The sequence below is a fragment of the Homarus americanus genome, unplaced genomic scaffold, assembly GCF_018991925.1.
Source record: "Homarus americanus isolate GMGI-L3 unplaced genomic scaffold, GMGI_Hamer_2.0 scaffold19179, whole genome shotgun sequence".
Taxonomy (NCBI): domain Eukaryota; kingdom Metazoa; phylum Arthropoda; class Malacostraca; order Decapoda; family Nephropidae; genus Homarus; species Homarus americanus.
The window spans coordinates 437,501-456,355 of NW_024754174.1; the positions used below are offsets into that span (position 1 = coordinate 437,501).

Consider the following 18,855-nt stretch of genomic DNA (forward strand, 5'->3'; position numbering starts at 1 on the left):
ATAACTATTTAGTGCACATTCTAGGACGATAACTCTATTCAGTGTATTCAGTGCACATTCAAGAACGATAACTATTTAGTGCACATTCTAGGACGATAACTCTATTCAGTGCACAATCAAATTCCATCATGTGCACAATGTTTGTTATCTTTGATCTTTTTTTTTATCATTATTTACCAGTCCCAGAAATATACAGCCTAGTTGGACCACATCGGTATAGGCCACAGCATAGAGGCCTCCGAAGAGTGTATACGCCACAGCAATGACAGCTGACAGGATGACGGCCAATTCCGAATCTATATTCAGTATGACTGAGAGGGTCGCACCTGGGGGGAAGGATCCACAGGTGTGACGGAATAGGTTATTAGTGTGTGGTAATGTTCCGGCTACCTAACCTAACCTAAGCTGAATCTATCTATCTATCTACCTGTTAGTTAAAATAGTGAAGTATATCGTGGAGGTTAAATGTAAAGAGATGGATTATATGCTGAAATATAAGTAACATAGGAAAGAATTAATATTATGGAACAGAGAAGATATTAACATGATTTTTTGTTGTTGTTGTTGTCAGTACAGAGTTTCTTATAAGCCCCCTCCCCCCTCCCCCTCCCCAACTCCCCCCCACCTCTAAACTGTTTTAACATGACAATGGTCGCGGACTGTTCATATTCGTACACGTTATGGCAACAGTGTCCCTCGGTGCTGGTGTGCATAATCATCACGTCAACTCCCGTCACGGTATTTATATTTGAGAACATCAGCCACACATCCCTGCAGGGGACGGCACCTCCAGTTTCGAACATGGCATTGTGGTTCGAGTGTTTCAGGTCGAAGCCCCGAACTACTGCCGCCCAAGGCTTCATTTGCCTAATATAATGTTATTTCTTGCAGCATTTGTCTCCCTTACTGGCAACTAATCGCAAGGTATCGTTAATTTAGTAAGATTTAACCTGGTGCTGAAAATTTATACACATAACATAACATACCTGAGGGTCGATCAGGTGACAACTGGTGCCTCTTAAGTCACAAGAAGGTTAATGGGGCGTTATATCTCAGGGTATATTTAGGTGGGATAAAATTAAACTAACGAGTCATTTCTTTTATAACTCGCCTAACCTGTTTAAGTAAAGCATTTTATATTTGTACGCGATTTGGGACGATGAAATTATGAAAAATGGAAATATTCTCAAATAGTAAGGCAGTGTTGTCCCGCCGCCCTCTGGGACCATCAGTACAGATTCGTGGGTCTCTCCTGCACTCTGTTCGCTGCTGTAACTGATTGGATTTATCAAGACGGTGACTCATAATACTACACAGTGTCTCAGAAAATGTATACAACACATCCTTACACATTCCCGTGGAGGTGGCGTGAATGTTTGTATGACAACAGTAACATTGCCCTCACTTGTAGAAGCCTCGTACTTCAATAGGTGAGGACAAGTGGCTGTTTTAATATAACCATTCACAGCATCACCACGAAAATATGTAAGGCAGTGTGTCTACATTTTGTTCTGAGACGCGCTGTAGTATCTCAAGACCGTACCATGATGCTCACAGTTCCCTGGGCGCCATTTTCGTCTTGAGGTTGATGTTGTATGACACACCTCACACTGACTCACGCTGTATTTTTAACAAGTTTTAATATTTCATCGTCAGCAGACCTTCTGGGAGGTATACTGACCTTTCCTCCACTGTACAAGTCTTAAAGTTTTCCCTTCTAAGACCTTCCCTATCCTTCGGGTAGTGAACCTCTCCCTCGACACGAACCTGAAGGATAATTTGAAGTATGCATGCATGTCTCCTCATAAACCTAACCTAACCCTAACCTAACCCTAACCTAACCCTAACAAGGAAAGTTATCTGATGGGGGTGGTTCATGTCTTGGGTTTTGCCAGTTAACCTTCCCTCATGAACGACATAACGATTAGACACTTAAGCTCACCACAACGCCAGTGCTGGAGAAGAACAACGGCAGTGCTGGAGAAGAACAACTGCAGTGTTACGTTTAGTTTTACTTCCTTATAAACGTTCAAGTAAAGTAGAATGGTAGGCTAGGTGGGTGGGTCTGAGTGCATCTCACCAGCCTCGTCTTTATGGTCAGAGTTTAATAGTTTGGCCGCCTCCTGCCTGAGTTAGCTCCACTCCCACGGGTCTGTCTGTCATACTTTCTACCTCCGGCGATATGCTCACTTTATTAACTCCTTCTTCGCTATGCTAGACTTTTGTTCATTTCTGTAAAAGACTTTCATTTGCATTATTGTTTATATTTACCTTCTACGTCTTCCCCATCTTCTTTTACATTACATACAGGTATTATTTTTTCCTCTTAGTTTCATCCCACGACAGACTGTGACCCGCGGTGTGTGTACTTTATTTCCTGTTTATCTTAAAGTTTGGAAAGTATTATAAACCTGATTTTTTGGAGTACCTGAAGATTAGGAACCTCTGCTTATTTTACCTTATGATTGAACACCCTAAACCTAACCTAACCTAACCAAACTTAAACCTAACCTAACCTAACCTAACCTAACCTCCGTCACCCAAAAGACACATAAACTCTGGTTGGTTCTGACACGAAAAAGTTCCCCCTAAAAAATAAGACATTGCATTACGTTTTCTTCTTCCTCTTAGTATGCTCTCTCTCTCTCTCTCTACATGTTTATTTTGCCTCTTGATTTTTTCCAAGTTTATTCTTTATTTCCTCTCTCTGTTTCCCTTTATTTTGCCTTAACGCCATTCCCTCCTTTATCACCCATTTTCTTCTCATTTCTCCTTCATTCTCTTTTCTTTTCTTCTGCACCTCCCTTTCTCTACACCTCCCCCACCCCTTATTCTCTTTATCGTCTCTTTCTCACCTTAGTCTTCTCATTTCTCACTTCTCCTCCTCTTCTCCTCCCTTACTCTCTTATCTCCCCATCATTACTCCCTTATCTCCCTATCACCCACTACTCATACACCCTTCTTCATGTCCCTCCCCCTTCCTTCCTTCCTTCCTTCCTCACCATTCTTCATCTTCCTATTCCCTCCTTCATTCCTTCCTCACCCCTCCCCCCTAACCATACACCCTTCTTCATCTCCCTCCCCTCCTTCTTCCCTTCCCTCCTTCCTCCCCTCCTCGTTACTCAACCATTCTTCATCTTCCCTCCTTCCTCCCCCTCCCCTCTTCTTCACTCACCTAATGCACCGAGGATGGCAGCTGACCAAAACACCTCACCACACAGAGCTGGCAGGAACAGAAGACCTCCCATCCGTTCGCCAAACTTGTCTTGCAGCGGATCCAACATGGTGACGTAACCCTGGGAACGCATTTTATTGGCGAACAGAATACCACCTAAGGGAGAGAAAATGTAAACAATGAGTGTAAATAATAGTATGTAAACAATGAGTGTAAATAATAGTATGTAAACAATGGGTGTAAATAATAGTATGTAAACAATGGGTGTAAATAATAGTATGTAAACAATGGGTGTAAATAATAGTAATGTAAACAATGGATGTAAATAATAGTAATGAATGCGTGTTTGGTTATACTGTTTGTATTTGTCTGTTTTGTTTGTTGTGATTGTTGTGTTGTTGTTGTTCTTGTTAGTAGTAGTAGTAGTAGAATATAATACTGTACAGAAATATTATTATTATTATTATTATCTATATTAGCAATAGTAATAGTTTCCAACGTATAATTACATATAATCACAAAAGGAGAGAGAGAGAGAGAGAGAGAGAGAGAGAGAGAGAGCAAACGAATACAAGACACAGACAAGAAATATAAAGAAAGATAACAAGAGATAACAAGAGATAACAATCACTTACCGAAAATAAGGGAGAGAGCATAACCGAACGGGGCCTGACACCAAATTAGGCCTGAGTCATACACCGCCTCGGCCGTCCCGTTTATGTAACCACCGCCAACCCAAGTCGCTGTCGGGTGTGGGAGAGAGATGCACGGTCAGGTTTTACTCCATTGTGAGACAGGAGTTACTCTCAGCTGAATAAAATCGTGAATTATGGGCCAGAATACGATAACTAAGTGCGTCGCTGCCCTCTGGAAAGTTGAGGGGGTCAGTTGGAAGGAGGTACAGTGCCAGGGTAGGTGGTGGAGGTGGGGAGAGTGCCAGGGTAAGTGGTGGAGGTGGGGAGAGTGCCAGGGTAGGTGGTGGAGGTGGGGGAGAGTGCAGGGTAAGTGATGGAGGTGGGGGAGGGTGCCAGGGGTGGGTGGTGGGAGAATAAGGGAGAGTGCCAGGGGTAGAGTGGTGGAGGTGGGGGAGGTGCCAGGGTAGGTGGTGGAGTGGGGAGAGTGCCAGGAGTGGGTGGTGGAGGTGGGGAGAGTGCCAGGGTGGGTGGTGGAGGTGGGGAGGTGCCAGGGTGGGTGGTGGGTGGGGAGTGCCAGGGGTGAGGTGATGGAGGTGGGGAGAGTGCCAGGGTGGGGTGGTGGAGGGTGGGGAGAGTGCTTGGGGTAGTGAGGTGGGGAGAGTGCCAGGGTAAGTGGTGGAGGTGGGAGAGTGCCAGGGGTGGTGGAGGTGAGGGAGGGAGACTTAATGTGATCCTCGAGTGATAATCTTCAAGTAGTTACTCATAATATAGAAACCTAACCTAATCTAACCTAACCAACCTAACCTAACCTAACCTAACCTAACCACCGCCAACCCAAGTCGCTGTCGGGTGTGGGAGAGAGATGCATGGTCAGGTTTTACTCCATTGTGAGACAGGAGTTACTCTCAGCTGAATAAATCGTGAATTATGGGCCAGAATACGATAACTAAGTGCCGCTGCCCTCTGGAAAGTTGAAGGGGTCAGTTGGAAGGAGGTACAGTGCCAGGTAGGGGAGGAGGGGAGAGTGCCAGGGTAGGTGGTGGAGGTGGGGAGAGTTGAGGGTAGGTGGTGGAGGTGGGGAGAGTGCCAGGGTAGGTGGTGGAGGTGGGGAGAGTGCAGGGTAAGTGGTGGAGGTGGGGAGAGTGCCAGGGTAAGTGGTGGAGGTGGGGAGAGTGCCAGGGTAGGTGGTTGAGGGGGAAGTGCCAGGTAAGTGGTGGAGGTGGGGAGAGTGCCAGGGTAGGTGGTGGAGGTGGGAGAGTGCCAGGGTAGGTGGTGAGGGGAGAGTGCCAGGGTAGGTGGTTGAGGTGGGAGAGTGCCAGGTGGGGTGGAGGGGGGAGAGCAGGGTAGGTGGTGGAGGTGGGGAGAGTGCCAGGTAGGTGGTAGAGGTGGGGAGAGTGCCAGGTAGGTGGTCGAGGTGGGAGAGTGCAGGTAGGTGGTGGAGGTGGGGAGAGTGCCAGGGTAGGTGGTGGAGGTGGAGGGAGGGAGACTTAATGTGATCCTCGAGTGATAATCTTCAAGTAGTTACTCATAATATAGAAACCTAACCTAATCTAACCTAACCTAACCTAACCTAACCTAACCTAACCTGACCTAACCTATCCTAAAGAGATATTATCATTGCATCTGAGGTATTACTTGAACATTATGGTAGTAATAACTCATACGTGATAACAGTCAAGGAGGAGGTAATAACAGTCAAGGAGGAGGTAAAACGTCAAGGGGAGGTAATAACAGTCAAGGGGGAGGTAATAACAGTGAATGGGAGGGTATAACAGTGAATGGGAGGTAATAACAGTGAATGGGAGGTAATAACAGTCAAGGGAGGTAATAACAGTTAAGGGAGGTAATAACCGTTAAGGGGAGTAAAAAAGGTCAAGGAGGTAATAACAGTCAAGGGGAGGTAATAACAGTGAATGGGAGGTAATAACAGTCAAGGAGGTAATAACAGTCAAGGGGAGGTAATAACCGTTAAGGGGAGGTAATAACAGTGAATGGGAGGTAATAACAGTCAAGGGGAGGTAATAACAGTCAAGGGAGTAATAACAGTGAAGGAGGGGCTAACAACACCTACTCCCCCTCCAGGACCCAACTCTACCCACCGGTCATGGTAAAGATGCCGACGAACACGCCTATACTCCTCCCTGCTAACATTACATCGTCAGCGTCATCTTCACCTTCAGGCTTCTTTTCTTGCCCAGATCCCCACTATCAGGATGACCAGGTAGAAGAAGACGATGGCTACCAATCCACCGATGTTGATAGTCATGATGGTGGTAGTGTTGTGTGTTAAGGATGATCAATTGGGACTTTAATGACTTGGATAAAGAGGTTTTTAATCCGTTATCAACTTGAATGGATTATGATTGATGTAAATGAGTTGGGTTATATTGGTTTTTTTTTGTAGGTTTGAGGTATATTGGTATTGGTTAAGATTAGGTTTGATCTATAAGGAATGTTTAAGAGGTGGGAAGAAGGGGTAGAGGGTTTATAAACTCAGCTGAGGTTTATGTAGTGAGTGCCGAGATATGAGGTGAGGGAGGGGGTGTGGTGGGGGGGAAGTCCCTGTAGAGCTTGGTCAGTGTAATGGCGGAGCACCTGTAGGAGAGAAGAACACAGTAGATGAGAAGCTTCTACAGGAAATGACATGGTGGAGATGGTTTGTTCTGTAAGTAATAAGTTAAAAATAAATTCTGGTCATCCTTCTCCCTCCCTCCTTCCTTTCCTTCATAATCCTCCTTCCTTCTGGCCATCTCCTCCCCCTCCCTCCTTCTATCCTCCTTCCCTTCTGGCCATCCTCCTCCCCCTCCTTCCTCATCCTCCCCCTCTGGCCATCCTCCTCCCCTCCCTCCTTCTAATCATCCTCCTTCTAGCCATCCTCCTCCCTCCTCCTGCCATCCTCCTCCCCTCTGGCCATCCTCCTCCCCTCCTTCCTTCATAATCCTCCTTCCTTCTGGCTATCCACCTCTTCCCTTCCTTCCCTCACTCGTCAAGCGCCCTCACAGATCATCCTCATACGATACGCCCAGTGAACCTCTATTGCCTCCGCGTCCACCATTAACCCCTTGACTGATTACCTGATTATATCTCTGTTAATTACCCTCATTAAGAGTTTTTATGGTAATTAGTAGCGGTTGATAATCTCAGGTATAGTTCTCGATGGTGTTCTTGTGTCCTTATTGATTTTTTGTTAATGGGTTGAAGGGAAGATGGTTTAGGTGTGGTGGTGAAGGGGCAGGGCGGGATGGTGTGTGTGTGTGTGTGTGTGTGTGTGTGTGTGTGTGTGTGTGTGTGTGTGTGTGTGTGTGTGTGTTTGTACATTCAGCTTTGTTGAAAATATCACTTTGTTTATTTACTCTCAATGAAGGAGGAAATTAGCTTATTGAAACTCCACGCTATTTTTCCTCCCCACTCTGTCTCTTCCTCCCCCAATCTGCTTCCCTTCCCCCACTCTGTCTCTTCCCTCCCTACTCCGTCTCTTCCTCCCCACCTGTCTCTTCCTCCTCTTCCCTCCTCCCTCTCTCTCATTCCCCAGTACCTAGCCTCCTTCCCTATTCCCCATGGCCCTACAACACGTCTACAAGCCACCACATGCACCTCGTTTCGCTTCTACCCGTCCTGTAGTCTGTTAGCTCCCCAATGTGTTGTAGCTTCATAAAGCCTAAAAGCCTCCCCAAGTCCGTTGGTATTTGTGGGGAGCTTAATGGACCTCTTGAAGTAATCGACCCCGTTCATGTGTGGGGAGGTCAGGCAGCGTCGCCCCACCTCCCCACTCCACTGCACCTCCCTCCTCCCCACCCCACTCCACTCCACTCCACCTCACCCACTCCACCCTCTCCTCTCCTCCTGTGTGTGTGTGTGTGTACGTCACAAGGACCCCCTCGTGTTACCTTTCATCATTATAAAGGTATATTCGGTCTTACTAAGGTCTTACTGCTTAACGACTCCTCGCTCACCTGTACGACCACCACCACCTGTTTTAATTAGTCGTTTGTAATCGTTTTCCTCAAGTACGACTAACACTTTGGCGAGCGAGATATTGTCCTCAACTATTACGGTGTGGCAACTGGTAACACGGGACAGGTGAGGCTATGTGGGGAATATATCACCATGAGGTAATCCAAACGGTGCACCTGTGTCGTTAGTAACAGGGTATAACACACACACACACACACACACACTACACACACCCACACACACACACACACACACACGCCTTCCTCAGTAGTGTGTGTTATTCAGTGAGACTCTTCAACAAATCACATCTTCTGCGGAATCATTGTTGTCCACTAAATTGAGTTTCTACGAAATTTTGATAGTGTTAGGAGAGAAAGTTTTAACCCCACGCTACAAAAGTTTTAACCCGGCGCTACAAAAAGTTCTAACCACTCACTACAAAAATAACCCCAAAAAATAAAGTTTCTATCTTAACTCTACAGAAGGTCAGAGGATAATCAGGTGTCGGGTTGCGAGGCCTCTTGGTTCGTTAAGCAGGACCCAGCAAACAGCCCATCAAGGGTAGTTCCTCCGCCCCTCCAATAACAACCCTTGACTGACTTAACAATCTCTGGCTGGCATGACATTGCCAGGCGAAGGTTTATGTGCTGTTGTGGTGTTGGTACGGAGGTGGCGCGTCCTTCTCTCTCTCTCTCTTTCCTTTTTATCATATATTCTACCAACTTTTTCTCTCCTTACCTCTAACACGAAACTCATGTTCCTTCTGTCCTTCCCTCCCTCTCTCCTCTCTCCCTCCATCCATCCTCCTCCCCCTTCTCCTTCTTCCCTCTCTCCTCTTTCCTCCATCTTTTCTCCTCAAGGGTAACTCATGACGACAGTAAGAATGCCTTCACGTCAGAGTCACAAGCGAAAGTGAAAGCTGCTGTGGGTATGACTGATGAAAATGATTGCTTGTTGGTCATGTTAGGAATGTGAGCTCTGGGTGGCAGGGAACGTGTAAGTGTGTGTGTGGGGGGTTGGGATTTGTAAATAAAGAAACAATAAAGTTAAAACGTGATAAAGTAAGTTAAGAAGAAACAATGATAAATGACCACCCAATAAGGATGTCCATTGGTCTGATTGTGGGTGATTGGCTGAGTGACTTTATGAATTTATCAGTTAATGGACGTCATCTCCGGTGTGAGGTCATCTACCTGAATGACGTCACATCTTAAATGACGTCGTCTATTTAAGGGACATCATATTTTTCATTAGATTTAATAGCGGTTGTGAAAATCAGTCGATTCAGTGTCGACAGGAGTATCTTAAAAAATTCATGTTTAACACACACACATACTACTACTACTACTACTACTACTACTACTACTTTACCTACTACTACTACTACTACTACTTCTACTACGACGACTACTACTACTACTACTTTGCTGTCACTCGAATTCGAATATGACAATCATCCAGCTATGATACAATGATATGAGTTATTAATGATGTCACCTTCGTTGGTGAGCTCTGAGGTGACTCGAGAGGCCGATAAGGGACCGGCAGGATCGATCACAGATGTTGCACGTGTGGAGGGCTACATCTAGTGCGGGAGGGGCGGCGGCAGCGTGTTTTCGGCGTTGGCGCTTGTCTGCCTCGGTATGCAGTCGGGATAATTTGAGTGTATTGACACCTTCTCTAGTGGTGCCTCCCGTTAGGTACGTCTCCGGTAGGCATTTGGCACTAACAACCTTTCAGTGCTCCATCAACAAACATCACACCACATACCCCATAACAGCCACCCACACATGAACTCACACCACAGTTCCTTCAACACCACACACACACACACACACACACACACACACAAAAGCACATTAAAAGCTTCTCGAACAAAACACGCAGTTCCCACCTTGATTTGCTTGCCTACTTTTAGTCGCAGCGAAGGGACTATTGTTCACGGTGAAGGAGGTCACGTCAGGGGTGCAGTGTGTGTGTGTGTGTGTGTGTGTGTGTGTGTGTGTGTGTGTGTGTGCGTGCGTGCCACTCCATCACCGAGGACAGGTACAATCCATACGTCTTACCTGGGCAACACAGGTGGTGGAGTACTCACAAATCTTACTCCTGGTGTATGTGTGTTGTGAAGGCATTAATTATTCAACACTTCTCGAGAATAACTTATAAATAACCATCTCGGTAATGTAAAGCTGTCACCCCACCTTCTCCCCTCCCCAAGTAAAGGTTGGAATTTGTAAATGAATAAATATCACGAGTTAGAGTTTAAGAATAGTAAAAAACTGAAGAGGTATTGTCTGTTCCATCAATATTTTGAGTGAGTCGTCAATGAGATGCTATTAATATGGCCGAATTATAGTAAGGCCTAAAAATGTTATGTTATTTCAGAAGTCAAACATAAGGATTAAGATAGTGTTTATGTCTGGCAGTGTTTTATCTAAGTTTATATATTTATGTTGATGTTGTGTATTTATGTATGAATACCTGTATGTCTGAGTGTATATGTATGTATGTGTGCGTGTATATGTGTACCTTAATGGGTTTTTTTTTTGACATGTGTACATTTGGGAGTGTAAATAGCTATCTTTATCACAGCTGACGGTAAAGTTATAAACCCTGATGGCCTCACGCACACGACTCTACCACTTCACTATTGTTTGTTTATTACGTGAACCAAAAAATTACCTATGTGTGAAAAAAATATCTCCTTTATATATTGTCATTATTCCTTATGTCTAGTCTTTGGTTCGTTCATTTTTCTATTCCTTCTTTTTAAATTTTCTTCCATGGTTTGCTTCTTCTGATTATCCGTTCTTCTACATCTTTCTCCCTCTCTTCCTCCCTCTTTTTCTCTCCTTTCCTCCTCTCTTTTTTCTCCTTTCTCCTCCCTCTTCTCCTCTTTGTCTCCAATTCTCCCTCTTTTCCATTATTTCTTCCCTATATTTATTCTTCTCCTTATTCTCTCTTCATTCTTTTCTTCCTCATCTCTCTTCTCTCTTATCTCTCTTCATTCTTCTCACCCTACGTCCTTACTTATCACTTTCTTAATATTCCTTCCACGCTGTCTCTCTCTCCTTCTGTTCTTCCTCTCTCTCTCTCATTTTCGTCTTCCTTTCTCTTTTATTGTGCTCTTCTTTCCACCTCTTATTCCTCCACCTCTCCCTTTATCTCTCTCCTAATGTCTCTAACTACTTATTCCTCCTGACCATCCATATTTTTTTCTTCTCTCTGGCGAAGTGACCCCTCGAAGTGAACCCCCTCGAAGTGACCTCGAAGTGACCCCTCGAAGTGACCCCCTCGAAGTGCCCCTCGAAGTGACCCCTCGAAGTGACCCTCGAAGTGCCCTCGAAGTGACCCCTCGAAGTGCCCCCTCGAAGTGCCCCCTCCGCCGCCTCCTTACCTCATAGAAAACGGAACTGAACCTCACCTCCCTCCTGCCAGCCGTACGCCTCAAGAGGATTCGAACGCATTACACACGACTTGAAATGAATCCCCGGGTAATCGTGTTTGATACTTTATTACCTTCCACCTGCCAGACAGTATTAGGATGTATCGGCTATCTCATCTTAGTGGTGAAATTACCTGTATTTATCTTCCCTGCAGTCTTATATTGTCTTTTTGTTTTTAAATTTGTAGCCTATGTCATTCTACTGTTGATATGATAATTTTGTAGGTGAATGAGAAGGAAGAGATGTTTGTGTGGGATGAGAGAGAGAGATAGAAAGAGAGAGATAGTCCAGTATCGGAGCCGTATATAGTGTGAAGACTCCTCCATTCCGGTCAGTAACATAAAGACGGGTTACGGTAGATGTGTGTGGCAGTAGCGCTTGTTCTATTTATCTCTTTCCTGATCTTGTCCAACGTTACTACTTACTAAAATGTACGAAATTCTTAAATCAGAAAATAATTAACTTTTGGTCTGTACTGTAGAGAACGTTAGTAGTCTTGTATTTGCTGTTGAGATGATGGATGGATGCGGTTTGGTCTAGGCGGGGAAAAAGTTCATCGCCATTGTTTATATTCGTTATTGATCGCTCGTTCACCACTGGCTAACTAAAAATCATTCATGTCCTCCAAAGAGTGTTTTTCACGTGTTGTATAGTCTCTAACTGGTCATTTATAATCCGTATTAACACTCTATGGCATTTTCTACCATAGTTTTTTTTTTATTTTTCAGTAGGTTTTGTTTAACTTACTTGAAATATCTTCGACGTCACCTTCTTAAGTAGATTGTTTTTTGGGGTGTTAGTTATCAACATTTTGTGGCCATCTCCTGTACCCAAGGAAGGAAGACCAGAGTGACGGCCAGAGGGACATTTTAGACGTGTATGAGGCATAAACGTGGCCACACAAGGGTAGAAGTGTTGTGTTGATCAGAGAAGAAGATTTGCTGGTTATTATATAGCCCAACCTAACCTACCTTAACCTAAGACGAAGCCAACCTAACCTAACCCAACGTAACCTAGCCTATCCTAAGAACCCTCGTTGTCGTTTGTTTAATGCGAGTGACAATTTAGAATTAATTAAAGACTGTCGTAACTTTTAAATCTTAGTTTCAAAAGTTGGGGTATTTTTTTTTATGTCTGATGGAAAGCTCTTTTTTTTAACACGTTTTATAAGTAATTTTTGTATGTACAACGCCTCATCTTGTGACGATTTCGGCTTTTGATATTTTATTTAATATTGTGACTAGAATTACTTTATAGACGAAAGGATTAAATACAAGAAAAAATGCATTTAAAGAAAATAAATCTAAATATTACACGAGGCAATAAATTTAACCAAGTCTCCCCTGCATGAAAAACGAGGGGGAGAAAATATAAAGTATTAAACTAGGCCCGTCTACGCGCTGGTGTCCTAGGGGGCGCGAGGCGAAGAAGTGGCCCCTCGGGGAATCCAACTCTTTATGTAAGCCAATGAGCAGCGGAAAATACGCACGTAGGAGGATTAGCTGACGGTTTTTATAGAGTTCACTGGCGTTATCATAAGTGTGACCCCCCATCCCCCCCCCCCTGAGACGAAGAAAGTTTGTCGTATCAGATAGGTTTTTTGAGTTTTATTTTCGCCGTGGGAACTTAAACCAAGCTGGGGTTAATGTTCGGTGCAGTGACATGTCTCACCTCAGGGGGTAAAAGAGGGAGGGAAAGGGGCGAGGTGGAAGGGAATCTGATCCTTCGTTTTGATTCTGCAGACGAGTGATATTTGTTTATAGTTTTGTAAAGTTTATGTTTTGCAGTAAGGTTTATGGACGCCAGAAGAGATTATGGTATATTGTGGGTTTAGTTAACTCCCACAAAATCCCCCTCACCCCCTACAACACCCCTCACCCCCTACAACACCCCTCACCCCCTACAACACCTCAAGAACAAGGTTATGTACAAGGTGCCTCTTCTCCTTCCCCCTGCTTCCTCTCCTCTGTGACACCTCCTCTCCTTCCTCCTCCCCCACCCTCCCTCTCCTTCCCTCCCTCCCTCCCTACACATCTCCCCCTCCCTCCCTCCCTCCCTCCCCACATACTCTCCTCCCTCCCTCCCTCTCTCCCTACATACCTCCCTCTCCCTCACCTCCTCCTCACAAACCTGCTCCCTCTCCCTCCTCCTCACTCCACCCTCCTCACGTCACGCCCCTCCTTTTCCCCCTTCTGCACTTGAGTAAGTGAGGTCAGGTGACCCACTAGACTATCTAACACTGGGTAGAGGAAGACAAAAAATGAGGAGAAGTTTTAAGGACAAGATTAAGGACGGGTCTTAGAGGCAGGCTGGGAGGAATAGGTTGGAGGAGTAGGTTGGAGGGGCAGGATGGAGAAGTAGGTTGGAGGAGTAGGTTGGAGAAGCAGGTTGGAGGGGCAGGCAGGAGGAGTAGGTTGGAGGAGTAGGTTGGAGGGATAGGATGAAGATGGTTCTTTCTTCGTCTATTACTGTAGTCTCTCTCTCTCTCTCTCTCTCTCTCTCTCTCTCTCACACCTGCGCCAGTCTTCCCCTCCAACACCTCCTACAGCTGACTCAGGTGAACACAATCCACCTCCCAAATATAATTCAGGGAGCTCAGGTAAAGCGAATTAATTTCAATCTTCAGGTAAAATATAATTGACTTAATAACAGTGAAGGAAGAAAAAAATTAACTTTTATCCTAATACTAACATAACAATTTAATATTTACCGTATAATTAAATATAGAAGATTAATCTTACCTAATTATAAGATAATTAATAAAAATATAATAATCTTTGCTTTAGTATCATCAAAACAAATTAACTTTATCTTATATATTAACATAGTAATACCTGTTTGTTAATATTGATTGACTGCTTAACACTGAATCTCACGTCAAGGTATGTTAATGATATGCAAATGAGATTGAAAAGGTATTTACACACCCTCGTATATACCTGTTCTTTACACTGTTATCCTTCAGTGTTTTATGCAAAGTTATAAATTACTTTGTCTGGATTAATCTTCTTGGTGTTTTTGTAAGGTAAGTGGATTTTTTTTAAAGTGTTCGACAATGGATTAATCTAGTCAGCGTTCGTGTAAAGATGACAATGGGATTTACGTCAGAGGTAAACAACAGGTAGAGTATAAGGTAGAGTATAAGGTAGAGTATAAGGTAGAGTATATGGTAGAGTATAAGGTAGAGTATATGGTACAGTATAAGGTAGAATATAAGGTAGAGTATAAGGTAGAGTATAAGGTAGAGTATAAGGTAGAGTATAAGGTAGAGTATATGGTAGAGTATATGGTAGAGTATAAGGTAGAGTATAAGGTAGAGTATAAGGTAGAGTATAAGGTAGAGTATAAGGTAGAGTATAAGGTAGAGTATAAGGTAGAGTATAAGGTAGAGTATAAGGTAGAGTATATGGTAGAGTATAAGGTAGAGTATATGGTAGAGTATAAGGTAGAGTATATGGTAGAGTATATGGTAGAGTATAAGGTAGAGTATATGGTAGAGTATAAGGTAGAGTATATAGATATATGTAGAGTATATGGTAGAGAGAAAGTATATAGAGTATACAGTAGAGAGACAGAGATAAGGTAGAGTATATGGTAAAGTATATAGTAGAATATTAGGTATTAGGGAAGCAGGAAGAAGTAGGAGGGATGAGAGGAGAAATGAGAAGACGAAGAAAAAAAATTAAGTGAGGGGAAATGAGAATGCAGGAGGGTGGAATGGGGGAAAATGAGGTAATTAGAGGAAATACTAGAGGAGAGGGAACACACACACACACACACACACACACACACACACACACAGATGGAAGTAGTTCCCAGGGGGACGGGAGGGAGAGGAGGAAAGAGGGGAAAGCGCCCAGAAGGGGGCAGGGGGGGCAGGGGGAAGGAGATGAAGGGAAAGATAAAAAGAGAGGTAATGGAGGAGGAGGAGGAGAAGGAGTGAGAATGGAGAGAAGAGAGGGGAGGTGGAGGAGGATGAAGGGGAAGGGAAAGGATGACTGAGTGACGACTACCTGGTAAGGGGAAGGAAGGGCGAAGGGAGAGAGATTGGGGAAGGAAGGATAAGGGAAACTTTGGAGGGTAAGGGGAAGGAGAGGAGGAACACGGAGGAACAATGGAAGAGAGAGAGGAGAGAGAGAGAGAGAGAGAGAGAGAGAGAGAGAGAGAGAGAGAGAGAGAGAGAGAGATACATGAGGAACCGAAGTTGAAGACGAGAAAGGAAAGGGAAAGTGTGCGGACCTATGACGTCATGGTTGGAGGGGGTGGAGCATACTATGACGTCATGGTTGGAGGGGGTGGAGCATACTATGACGTCATGGTTGGAGGGGTGCGGAAACTGAGCTTTAAGATACAGTGTAATGACGTCAAAAGAAAACTATACCTTCTGAAGTATCCCAAGACCTGAACCCTCCTGACCACGCCCACTATCCCCCTGTTCCCTCCTGACCACGCCCATACTCCCCTGTTCCCTCCTGACCACGCCCATACTCCTTGTTCCCTCCCTGACCACGCTCACACTCCCCCTGTTCCTCCTGACCACGCCCACACCCCCTTGTTCCCTCCTGACCACGCCTCCACACCCCTTGTTCCTCCTGACCACGCCCACACTCCCTTGTTCCCTCCTGACCACGCCCATACTCCCCTTGTTCCTCCTGACCACGCCCATACTCCCCTTGTTCCTCCTGACCACGCCTACACTCCCCTTGTTTCCTCCTGACCACGCCCACACTCCCTTGTTCCTCCTGACCACGCCCACACTCCCCTGTTCCTCCTGACGACGCCTATACTCCCTTGTTCCCTCCCTGACCACGCCCACTCCTTTTTCCCTCCTGACCACTCTCTCACACTCTCTGTTCCTCCTGACCACGCCCACACTCCCCTTGTTCCCTCCTGACCACGCCCACACTCCCTTGCTCCCCCTGACCACGCCACACTCCCCTTGCTCCCTCCTGACCACACCTGACACTCCCTTGTTCCTCCTAACCACGCTCACACTCCCCTGTTCCCTCCCTGACCACGCCCACACTCTGTTCTCCTGACGACGCCCATACTCCTTGTTCCCTCCTGACCACGCCCACACCCCCTTGTTCCCTCCTGACCACGCTCACACTCCCCTGTTCCCTCCTGACCACGCCCACACTCCCCTGTTCCTCCTGACCACGCCCACACTCCCTTGTTCCCCCTCCTGACCACGCCCACACTCCCCTGCTTCTCATTATGTCTCTGTCACACGAGGCAGCACGATACGGAAGCCAATCACATTACCGTATGTGCTTGAACCCACACACACACACACACACACACACACACACACACACACACACACACACACACACACACACACACACACACACACACACACACTGATAGGTAAACAATGTAGGAAAATTACACTAGCAATAACAATGAATCTAATGTATGGTGAACAAGAGTGAAGAACTCCTGTATACACCTGCTACGTTATAATAATTTATATCATTCACTATAATCTGTAATATATACAATTCATATAAATTTATATAATTAATATCAATGTCTACATTTTGCCTTTCTTAATTTTATTTGATTAACATTATCTTATATATTTGATTGACAGACAGACAGACAGACAGACAGAATAGATTAGAATAGAAGTGGTAGATTCTACTGTATAACCTACTGTTTCAGCCTTACATTATTCACTGCAGGACAGGTATTATTAACTCCACTTTAGATGAATGAAAATCACCCAAACATCAATTTTAATCTATGAGTCAAATTATATCATTGTGGTCCCAGGCTACTGTGTGCACCTGATGTCTCACCGAATAACTTAAAAGGCTTCAGATTCACGCGGAGAGAGTGGATTGACAGGGCTAAGTGTACTAGTCGGAAATGTTCCCAACTGTACATATGTTTGCTTCGCTATTCGGTTGAACAGTTTGATTCGCTAACCGGTTGAACAGACTGTATACTGTAAACATTTAAAGATACCCCCTGGCTCAATAGTCCTGTGTAGTTTGTGATCTTTTCCATACATCAGGTTAGGAAAGAGTTATTTCCCTTACACAGCTTCAGATCCCTCGGTGTAAGGGTTTATATCTGCTCTAATCCTATACTTACACGGGTAGCACGAGAGATATACCCCTTTACTTCATGACTCCTTGATACCCTCAGAGTTGGCGCTGGGAGAGTTCATGGGATGTGTTGGATGGTTCGGAATATAGGTTTGGTTTTGTGGAGATGATCTCATAAAGCAATGAATCCCACTCAAGTGAAGCATCGTATTCATGAACCCCCCACTCAAGTGAAGCATCGTATTCATGAACCCCCCACTCAAGTGAAGCATCTTATTCATGAACCCCCCACTCAAGTGAACCATCTTATTCATGAACCCCCACTCAAGTGAACCATCTTATTCATGAACCCCCACTCAAGTGAACTATCTTATTCATGAACCCCCACTCAAGTGAACTATCTTATTCATGAACCCCCACTCAAGTGAACTATCTTATTCATGAACCCCCCACTCAAGCTGAACCAATATATTGCTCTTTTATTGCTCGTGTTTCATCCATCTGAAGTGAAAAAGCTTGTCAGTGTGTTTACTCTCCCTTTCTCATCCTTGAAGTGAAGTATATATACAATATTTAAGAACGTTCCTGTACTGTAAACACCTTAGGAATTCTTGTTGACTCCCGTAACCTTGTTTACCTGACGAGCCAAACTAATGTAATCTTTTTGTGAACTTCGGATAAACTTTACTTAACTCAACCAATGTCTCTTAACTTTCTCTTCTTTATTTTTATTTTTCTCGTTTATCTTTCGTTATATTTGTTACGTGTTTGGTATTCCTTCCCTGTGGTAATATCTTTTTTTTTATTGTAGAGTAGAATTAATCTATTTTTTTCTTTGTTTTAATCTTCTTCTTTTTTTCTTTCTGATTCTCTTTTCCCATTTTCATTCCTTTATTTACCTCTTCATATTCTCCCTTTCCCTTTTTACTAAATTTCCATCTTATTTTCCTTCTTTCCATCCTCGTCTCATTTTATTTCTCTTTGTATCATTTATCTTCCCTTCTCTTCATTTGGCCTCCCTTCCATTTCTTCTGCCTATCTCTCGTTCTCTCTCTATTATCTTAAATTCCTTCAACTCCTTTTCTTCCACTCTCCTCTTCTCTTCTCCCTCTTCCTTTCTCCCTTATTTCTCCCTCTTCTACATCTCTCCCTCCTCTTTACCACCATCTCCAATTCTCCCGAAGTTGTCCTCCCTTCTTTCCTTCCCCTCTCCCTTTTTCTTTCTTTTCCTCCTTCTCTTCTTCCTGTCCCATCTTCCTTCTGGCTTCTCTCCCCTCCCCTCTCCCTTTCTCTTCCTTTCCCTCCCTTCCTCCTTTCCCACCCTCCTCCTTGCTTTTTCTCCCTCCCTCTACCCCCCTCTCTTTTTCTCTTTCTTCCCCTCCCTCACTATACCCCTCCTTCCTCCTCTCCCTTTCTTTCCCTTCCTCTAACTTCTTCTCCCTCCCTCACCCTCCCTCATTCTCCCCTCCCTCTTCCTTCCCATGTTTTAATAATTCATAGGAATCTGTGAGCTGTAACGAGAAGGGACTTTCCCCTGGGACCTGCTGAGTCATTGGTGAGGATAGTTAGTTAGAGAGGGTGGTTCTGTT

General features: G+C 44.6%; 1 protein-coding gene across 1 annotated transcript in view; it reads right to left on the reverse strand.

Moving 5' to 3' along the window:
* The window catches only part of LOC121855709 (high-affinity choline transporter 1-like), a 70,247-nt gene that overhangs the window by 31,411 nt on the left and 19,981 nt on the right, over positions 1-18,855 (reverse strand). Inside the window, 5 exon segments of the mRNA XM_042350799.1 lie at positions 178-326; positions 3,176-3,331; positions 3,811-3,918; positions 5,910-6,001; positions 6,003-6,405. Of these exon segments, the coding sequence (XP_042206733.1) occupies positions 178-326; positions 3,176-3,331; positions 3,811-3,918; positions 5,910-6,001; positions 6,003-6,076 (579 nt within the window). The 5' untranslated portion in view covers positions 6,077-6,405.